Source organism: Cupressus sempervirens, chromosome 10, assembly GCF_028749045.1.
Source record: "Cupressus sempervirens isolate cs-2001-9-10 chromosome 10, ASM2874904v1, whole genome shotgun sequence".
Classification (NCBI taxonomy): Eukaryota; Viridiplantae; Streptophyta; class Pinopsida; order Cupressales; family Cupressaceae; genus Cupressus; species Cupressus sempervirens.
In genome coordinates, this window is record NC_143127.1 from 240029564 (window position 1) to 240039582 (window position 10019).

General features: G+C 35.0%; 1 protein-coding gene across 1 annotated transcript; it reads left to right on the forward strand.

The window, feature by feature from the left end:
- The first annotated feature begins 2068 nt into the window (after positions 1-2068).
- LOC149533524 (ADP,ATP carrier protein 2, chloroplastic-like) lies at positions 2069-7211 on the forward strand. The gene is made up of 5 exons (XM_089807329.1): positions 2069-3145; positions 4204-4473; positions 4569-4712; positions 5404-5751; positions 6228-7211. The coding sequence occupies exons 1-5, from the start codon at positions 2327-2329 to the stop codon at positions 6849-6851; spliced, it is 2205 nt and encodes a 734-aa protein (XP_089663455.1). The 5' UTR covers positions 2069-2326; the 3' UTR covers positions 6852-7211.
- Positions 7212-10019: the final 2808 nt, after the last annotated feature.

The window sequence follows — 10019 nt, forward strand, 5'->3', positions numbered from 1 at the left end:
TATTCACTATTTACATTTTACTTTAGTTTACTTAGGTCAATGCATTATTTTATTATTTCTTAGGTTGACACTTAGGAGTTTGCGTACTCTTATGAGTTGTCATATTAACAACATAGGAGTAAGAAACTCTAATTCAACACATGGTGTCTACAACACTAGAGTTTGCATAATTAACTGAGTTGTCATGTAAAGAACACAGTTATACACACTCTTAATTAAGCACATGGTGTCTACAACATAATTTCACATGCTACACCTTTGTAGGCTTATCCTCTCATCATCGCACTTATTCCTATGCTTAATGGAGGATAATCCACTTTTGGTGGACATGTGCTTGGTTGTAAGACTTATCAATATGTTGATTCCTAAGCATTCTAGAAGCATTCCAAAGGCCTTTATATTCAGACACTCCTAGTGTTTATGTACATGACTGAACATTGAATGGCAATAAATCAATATTGGATATTGTTATTCTGATCATACCTTGTTGGTCTACTGTTGTGCTTATGATTGAGTTTCTTGATCTTGGGTGAATTTTCTTACACTATTTATTTAACTTTTAATTTTTTAAATTGATTTAGATTTTAGTTTTTAAATTATCTTAAATTATTTTTTATATTACTTTAGTTTTTTCTTTAAATATTATTTTTAAATTTCTATAATTTATTTAGTCAATAGAGTATTTGTTAGAGACGTTCCTATGTTTTCATTTTTAAATTTTTTTTTATCTTATTATTATTTCATAATATATTTTTTGATGAAGTTTTTTTATTGATTTTTTTCATATTTGATAAATTGAATTTAAATAAATATTTTTTATTAATGTATTTAAAAGATTTTAGTAAATATTATGTTATTTAAATTGAAAATTATTAATAATCTAATTTATTCACATAAGATTATATTTCAAATCTCCACTTTAAAGTATTATTTTTCTTCTCCTATTTATTTAAAAAATAATTACTTGTCATCTCCACATTAGCTTATTTTATTATCTCTATTCATTTAACTTTTGATTTTTAAAATTGATTTAGGTTTTAGTTTTTAAAATGATATTTAAAAATAAAAATAAAAATTTATTATTATTTTTTTTTCAAATTTGATAACTTGAACTAATTAATTTATTATTATTTGTGAAGATTAATTATTATTATTCGTTAAGCTTGAGTAGTTTCGAACCTAAGACCTCCCCGATGAGAAGCTCACAAGTTATTGTTGTATTGTAGGCTCTTGCCTTTTAGTAAATACTATGTTATTTAAATTAAAAATTATTAATAATCTAATTTATTCCCATAAGATTATATTTAAAAATTTAATTTTATTATCATGCACCTATCGACTTATGTTGGTGACAAAAGTGTGCAACTACTAGTTAACTTACATAAAAACAAAACACTTGTTATAAGTATCTAACAAAATCTTCTCTTATATTAAAATGGCACTTCATCTAAAGTCACAATCTTATTATAAATATCTAGCATGAAAATCTTCTCTTCTCTTAATTTCCATTATAATGTCCAAAGGAAGACGTTCACTTTTTCATTGAGAACGATAAAAACAAATATTAATATTAATTTAGAAACTCCCATGCAAACAAATCAATGACCATCCATGTGACATACGTCTTAGTCAAAACTATTTAATTTTTTTTAAACCTTATAACCATCTAAATGACAACATGTTTTCTAACACATGTAAATGTTAAAAACCATTTTATCTAAAATTACAATCACATTGCAAATGTCTAAACCATGCATGAAAACCCTCTCCTCTATGACTTCAATTCTCCATTTTTCTTAAGATGCTCCCTTTCTGATTGGAAAAAAAAACTATTAGCAGCTACCATGCAAACAAATCAAAACAGTCAGCCCGGCCATGTGACCTCCCTCTCAGCCAGGCTCGAAAACCGAGCGTATATCCTCGGCTGCAGGCTCGGGAAAGAGCAATTGGGGAGGAAGTGAGACGGGGAGGCAACGTGGAGGAAAGTTTTACCTTTGGTTGGTTTCCCAAAGCCATTGCCTCGTCTCTATTTTCAATACAAATTCTACGCTCAAATTTCTCCTCCTCTGCCTCTGCCCTCCTTCAGGAGCAGGTTTTCAGTTGGGGTTTTGTTGTTTTGCAATTTTGGTTGAAGGGATCTTTGATTAGCAGTTTATGCTTGCAGGGCTTGTGATGGGTATAAAAGTTTCGTTAGGGGTTCACAATTAGTACTCCTTAGATTTTTTGGTCTGAGGCCAAAAATAGGGGTCGCCTAATCAAATGGTTTTGGAGCGTGTAATGTGAGGAGGAGATTGAAAGTGAGTAGTGGTTATTGATAGGCTTCGCAATGGAGGGAGTTGTAGTGAGGCGTGTAGGCAATGGGTTCATCCCCACTGCAGATGGCTCTCCAATGAGGCGATATGGAAACCTTGGGGTAGCCAGTAAGGCCTCCTTCAGATTGAGTGCTGTTCTTTCCAGGCAAAAACCAGAGGTTTTGAGCCTTGCGCGTAGACATGATAAGTCAGGACTTTTGGGTTCCTCTCGGAGCAAAATTCTGTTTTCTTCCTCAAGGCTGGACAATGGAAAGCTTTTCAGGCGAAGATCAGAGCTGCAAGTTTGCAGGGCCTCGGCCTCTGCGGCCATTGATTCAGTTGGGGATGATGGTTTTGCGGTTGCAGCCCCAAAGAAATTCATGGGTGTTGAGTTAATCACATTGAAGAAGGTCATACCTCTTGGGCTCATGTTTTTCTGTATTCTTTTCAACTACACAATCCTGAGAGATACCAAAGATGTGCTCGTCGTGACTGCCCCGGGAAGCAGTGCCGAGATCATTCCTTTTCTGAAAACTTGGGTGAATTTGCCAATGGCCATTGGGTTCATGGTTCTGTACACAAAGCTCTCAAATGTTTTGTCAAAGAAGGCTCTTTTCTATTCTTGCATAATTCCCTTTATTGCCTTTTTTGGGGCCTTCGCCTTCTTGCTGTACCCACTGAACAATCTAATCCACCCTACAGCATTGGCTGACAAATTGCTCCATTTTCTGGGTCCTAGCTTTCTGGGTCCTATTGCGATCCTAAGGATATGGTCCTTCTGTTTGTTCTACGTTATGGCAGAACTCTGGGGGAGCGTTGTGGTTTCGGTCCTCTTCTGGGGATTTGCCAATCAGGTACGCAACTTCAGTCTTCAACCCTCTATTTTTCCTTTAGTTTTATTATCTTTTTTTTAGTCCATATCATATCAGTTGCAACACACGGAGTGTTTATAAATGCGTAGCATGAGAGAACGAGGTCGAATATTTAGGTTTAGCATCCATATCTCTCACTATCGAGGATCGAGTTTCATTCTGTAAGAGAATAGAATAATAGTGATCAGTAGCATATTTATTTTCATGTACGATCCACATTTACAGGTTGTATTCATGGATTGGTAGCTATGGTATGTATATCTTAGTGTTGCAGAAAAGCAGGATTGCTACAAAACTGGGTAGTTTCAGATTTGTATTAATGGAGTGGCTACAATACTTCTCAGTTGCTTATCCCTGAATGATCTGACAATACTGGACTGATAGGCACACCAATCTCCATCAAGTAATTGTCTCGTTTAGTTGCTTACTGTATTCCATGACAAACTTTAACCTCACAATGATATCATATAGGAAAATTTTACAGGCGAGGAATCGAATTTTAAGATGGGATGAGCAACTTTGTCAACATATTACTTTAGTATACAGATCATATGTTTTGGTATACACTTACAGCATGGCCATGTAGTACTTATTTGTTCATAACCATCGGGCCACAGGGTAGTAGTATAAATTAGGTCTTGAATCTTTGAAGCGTATTTGAATTGGTTTACAGTTACTAAAGTTAATTTAAAAACGAACAGAAACCTTAGTTGCAAATTAGTCATCTTGATAGAAATTTAAGAAAACGTGCTGGCAATTAAATGAGTAGCCTTACGGAATCCCATATTTACTGTAATCGATGTTGCAATCTCCTGAAACTCCAATATATTAGATTAATATTGCAGCAAATCCTATTGTCTTTTTCAATTCATCTCTAATGGGAAAATCGGTTAATTGTTTTTGCTTTGTAGTATGAACTTAGCTGTCTTGTGGTAATTCTGATTTGACTAGAACGACTCTGCATAATTTATCAGATGGAAATGAGTATAACTGAAATGTTAAGGTCTAAAGATCATTTGTTTTATTTTAATTGATTACAGATTACAACCGTGGATGAGGCAAAGCAGTTTTACCCTCTTTTCGGCCTGGGAGCCAACATAGCTCTGATTTTCTCAGGGCGAACTGTGAAGTACTTTTCGAATCTTCGGAAGAACCTGGGTCCTGGTGTGGATGGTTGGGCAGTCTCCTTGAAGGGAATGATGAGTATTGTGGTGGTTCTGGGGCTCGCCATTTGTGGAATTTACTGGGGGGTAAATAAATATGTAGTGGATGATCCTACACTTCCCAAGGCAGAAGCTCGTAAAAAGAAGGTATGCCTTGAACAATTTGCTTTCTTAAAGAGTCAGTGCCTAAAACATGATCTTCACAAAGTTTCCTTAATCAAGCCTGTTGATGTGTGTCACAGGAAAAGCCAAAGATGGGAATGATGGAAAGTTTCAAGTTCCTAATAGGGTCAAGATACATTAGAGATCTCGCTACTCTTGTGGTTGCATACGGTATAAGCATCAACCTCGTTGAAGTTACTTGGAAATCAAAGCTGAAGGCCCAGGTAAGATATATTAATATATGTATCGATTACATATCCGAGTGTCACCTACACACACTGTAATCAGTATTAAAACATGCAAATGTAGTGCAGTCTTTGTACGGCGTGCTTGTGTGCAAGAATGTTTGCTTAGGAACATGTTAAAGATATACTATAGCTGATGATCAAGATTAGTACAGGGAGCCTTACCAGCTCAACACTATTAAAATTATCTAATTAAAATTTTCATTGCATTTCTCTTTTCATTTGCATCCAATAATAACTATAAACCACTGTTTAATCTACCAATATCATCTTCCAACGGTTGATCTACCTACCTTGATATTTGTAGTATCCTGAACTGCAATTAAGCTTGTGTTCACATCCTTTATGGTTCTTAGTTACTCTTGTTCTTGTAGTGCACCACTGCTCCCTTGGTTATTCTTGTTCTTGCACCACCCGTGCCACTTGTACTTGCACTCCTTTTTTCCCTTATAAATCTAAATAAACCTAATGGAAATCTAAATTGAAAATAATATGCTCTGTGCTTCCAAAGGATCACGGTTTCTTTTTTATACAGAATAGCACCCTATATTTGATTACTTTAGCACCACAATATCAAGCCATCAGATCAGAATTAAAGCAAAGATTGTCTACTTGATTTTGTGCACTTTTTTTTGGCAATATGAGTTGAGATATTTTGTATTTTTGACAGTTTCCAAGTCCAAATGAGTACTCTGCATTCATGGGAGACTTTTCGACGTGCACTGGAATTGCCACCTTCTCCATGATGCTGCTAAGCCGAGTTATATTCCGCAAGTATGGGTGGGGAGTAGCAGCTACCATTACACCAACGGTGCTGCTTGCCACAGGAGTAGCCTTCTTTGGTCTTATTCTCTGTGGGGAGCCAATTGCACCTGTACTGGGTAAAATTGGTTTGACGCCTCTTTTGGCAGCAGTCTATGTTGGGGCTCTCCAAAATATTTTCAGCAAGAGTGCCAAGTACAGTTTGTTTGATCCTTGCAAAGAGATGGCCTATATTCCTCTTGATGAGGATACCAAGGTAAATTTCCCGACTTCAAATTTAGAGAGCTTTATGTGTTCGCTATTTACATTTTCATCTTTTGGGTTTTACAATTCGTTCTACAGTCATACAGTAGGATGTTTCAGGATAATAGTAGCACTAAATATTTGAAATCTCAACCTCTGTTTTCAATGTTTCTGGATTCAACTGTGTATCAAATTTTTTGCATCAACATTTTGGATTGCACTCCATGATCCATCCTCAGGATGATAGAGAGCACAGTACTAGAGATAGAGAAATCGCACTGTGATAATGATCTCTATATCTACTATTGTGATCTCTATCATCCTGAGGATGGATCATGGAGTGCAATCTGAAACTTTGATACAAAAAACATGATACACGATCAAATCCAGAAACATTGCAAACAGACTTATGGATTGTGGAAGCTTATGGAATTCAATCTCAACCTCTATCTGATGACTCTTTTCACTATATCAATCATCTGCTTATAGATTAAGGGCAAGGCTGCAATAGATGTCGTCTGCAATCCCCTTGGAAAATCTGGAGGTGCACTGATTCAGCAATTTCTGATTTTAACCTTTGGTTCCCTTGCCAACTCTACGCCCTATCTCGGCGGCATATTGCTGGTCATAGTGGTGGCATGGTTAGCAGCAGCAAGATCATTGGATCGTCAGTTTACTCCCTTGGTGAAGAAAGACCTCAAGAGTAAGTATCTGGAGCGTAAGTTGTCCACTGTGACATCTGAATTGAAAGGCTCTAAACCAAAGCAAGAGGTGACTTATCGATTTATGAGCAGTCTCAACTCTAAGGGATTCATAGAGGGTAAATATGTACCTGTGGTGGAGGGCACTCCCATTGTTAAGGAGCAGGAGCAGGAACAAAAGCAAGCAGAGGATGTTGTTGAAGAGGCTAATTTACAATTGCAACCAAAGCCATCACGAATGATTCAAGGAGAGGAAACCCAAGAGAAATCAGAATTCCAAGTAAAAGCAACATCATCATCTTCCTCTGAATTTAAGAATATTAAGGGTGGTACCGATTCAAATGGGTATCCAGATAAGGACTCCGAGACATTGGAATCCGATTCTACCACACCAATTGCCCAAGATGGGTGATTCACTTACCAAACAAGAACTTGTCATGCTTGGAACTTAAGGTTAGATGGAGATTTGCGGCAGATGATGATGATAAAGGAAATGGGGAGATGGTTTACAGTCCCATTGATAGCTTTAGTAGTGGGGAATAAAGAGAGGAGAAAATGAGAACGGGATTTTTCAAGTTTCTAGATTACTGATTAATTTCTTTTGGGTTTTACTATAATTCAATAAGCATGTGTTGTTATAGAACTTAGATGCATGAGTAAATGTGAAGCAAATCCTATTTGAGGCTGTAAAATTGCAAGGGAAAGTAATGGTAGATTTTTTCTTGTAGCTTAACGGTTTCTTATCTGGAAAATAGAAGATCACATTGCGATCTGTTTAATGCTTCTGCTTTCTGAAGGTGTAGATGAAAAATTAGCGTAGAATTTGTAAAATTTCGAAAAAAATGTCTTTTAGTGAATTGTTATATATTTTGAAAAAGGATTTTTTCTAATATGTAGAGAAAACATTGGTTTGTATACAGGAGATATATTTTTTATTATTGTTTTCCAAATTGAGTTTTGAATATTTGAGCGGATCCCGAAAGTGTATTTATTATGGCCATCAATTTAGTGAGCTTGATTCTTTGAAAGTTTGCATGGCCTTCTTTTGACTGAGTTGCCCTTTAAACTCACGTGTGAGTGGATACTTTTTTAAACTCACTCATTATAAATAAAATATTAATTTAAATATATAATTAGTAAGTATACGATATTGTAATGTAAATTAAACTTACATATATACAAGTTGTACGGAAATTTTTAACAGTTTTTGTAAGTATTTCAGTTAAAGTTAATTTTTTGATTTAAATTAGATATTTGAATAATAGTTTAAGAAATGCAAATATTTTATGTATTATAAATATATACAAATAATAACTGAAGTATGAAATTTATATTCTTATTCTTTCACTAGGAAACGATTATTGTTTTTTCTTTTTTTTTTCCCTTCAAACTATCTAATATAAAATTCTAATGGTTAAATAATAAAAGATTTGAAGTTAAAGTCAGCATATTAGATAGGATATTAATATAACTAGCTATATATACCTCTATATATATTACGCCGAGAGTAATCGTTCTCGAGGTGCCTATTTTTATTTAATCCCAAAGTTATTTTAATCGAAGTTGGGATTAATGAAAATAAAAATAGGCGCCTCGAGAACGATTACTCTCGTAATATATATAGAGGTATATATAGCTAGTGGCAGTCGCGGCGCAATAGGAAAAATATTTACTTTTTATTTTTTATTTTGATAAGGTTACTATAAAATTGTTAATTAATTTTTAATTAGAGTTGTATGAAGTTAGTATAAAATTATGCTTCAAAATATTTTTAAAAATTTAATATAAGGAGTTTAATATAGATTAAAAATATATTTTTTATTTTTGGGATATTGTAATGTAAAATGTTATAGTCATACATAGATATATGGTTAGGGACAAAGTTACCATTATAGTTAATGTTAACCTTAGGGATAGAATTAGGGTTAGGGTTAGCACTAGAGTTAGGGTTGGAGTTAGGGTTAGGGTTTGAGCTATGGTTAAGGTTAGGGATAGAGTTATGGTTATGGTTATTGTTAAAGTTATGGTTATGGTTTATATTAGAGTTATGTTTATGGTTAAGGTTAGGGTTAATGTTATGGTCATGGTTAAGGTTAGGGTTAGAGTTATGGTTATGGTTATGATTAGGGTTAGTGTTAGGGTTATAGTAAGGCTAACGTTAGAGTTATGCTCATGGTTAAGGCTAGGGTTAGAGTTATGCTTATAGTTAGGGTTAGGGATAGGATTAGAGTCCAATTATGGTCGAGTTAGAATTAGGGTTAGAGTTAGGTGTAGAGTTATGTTTATGGTTAAGGTTAGGGTTAGAGTAATGCTCATGGTTAAGGTTAGGGTTACGGTTAAGGTTTGAGTCAAATATTATTTTAAATTTAATATAAGGAGTTTAATTTAGATAAAAATATATATTTTATTTTTGGGAAATTGTAATGTAAAATGTTATAGTCATACGTAGATATATGGTTAGGGACAAAGTTAGGGTAAGGGTTTGAGCTAGGGTTAAGGTTAGGGTTAGGGTTAGATTCTAATTATGGTAGAGTTAGATTTATGGTTAGAGTTAGGGGTAGGGTTAAGGTTAGTGTTAGGATTAGAATTAGGGTTAAGATTAGGATTAGAGTTAGGGTTAGGATTAGGGTTATAGATAGGGTTAGGGTTAGGGTTAGGGTAAGGTTGTAGGTTAGGGTTAGGGCTAGGGTTAGGTTTAGGGTTAGAGTATGAGTTAGGGTTAGAGTTTGAGTTAGGGTTAGGGTTATAGTTTGAGTTAGGGGTAGACAGAGCATTATAATTTGGGTTAGGATTAGGGTTAGGTTTAGGGTTTGAGTTTGAGTTATGGTTAGAGTTAGGGTTAGAGCTAGAGCTAGAGTTAGAGTTAGGGTTAGAATTAGGGTTCGTTTTAGGGTTTGAGTTACCAATAGAGTTAATTTTACAGTTGGGTTAATGTTAGAGTTAAGGTTAGGGTTAGAGTTTTGAGTCAAGGTTAGGGTTAGAGTTAGGGTTAGGGTTAAAATTAAAATCCAATTATGGTAGAGTTAGATTTACAGTTAGAGTTATGGGTAGGGGTAGGGTTACGCTTACAGTTAGGGTTAGAGTTAGATTTAGGGTTAGGGTTAGGGTTAGGGTTAGGTTTATATTTAGAGTTAGGGTTATATATAGAGAGAGTTATATCAATGTTAAGGTTAGGGTAAGGGGATTGAGTCAGGGTTAAGGTTAGAGTTAGGGTTAGGGTTAGGGTTTCAGTCAGGATTAAAGTTAGGGTTAGGGTTAGAGTCTAATTATGGTAGAGTTAGATTTACAGAAAGAGTTAGATTTAGGGTTAGAGTTAGGGGTAGGGTTAGGGTTAGGGTTAGGGTTAGAGATAGGGGTAGACAAAGGGTTAGGCTTAGGCTTAGGGTTAGGGTTAGGGTCAAGGTTAGGGTTAGGTTTAGGGTTAGAATATGAGTTACGGTTAGAGTTTGAGGTATAGTTAGGGCTATAGTTTGAGTTAGGGGTAGACAGAGTATTAGAATCCTAGCTACGATTAGGGTTAGGTTTTGGGTTACGGTTATGGTTACGGTTAAGGTTAGAGTTAGGTTTAGGGTTATAGTTA

Bases quoted from the DNA above. Each gene is read 5' to 3' on its own strand.
- LOC149533524 (XM_089807329.1), top strand. From the start codon at position 2,327: ATGGAGGGAGTTGTAGTGAGGCGTGTAGGCAATGGGTTCATCCCCACT. The intron at 4,474-4,568 runs GTATGCCTTGAA...TGTGTGTCACAG, and splicing joins CAGAAGCTCGTAAAAAGAAG to GAAAAGCCAAAGATGGGAAT. The intron at 4,713-5,403 runs GTAAGATATATT...TATTTTTGACAG, and splicing joins AATCAAAGCTGAAGGCCCAG to TTTCCAAGTCCAAATGAGTA.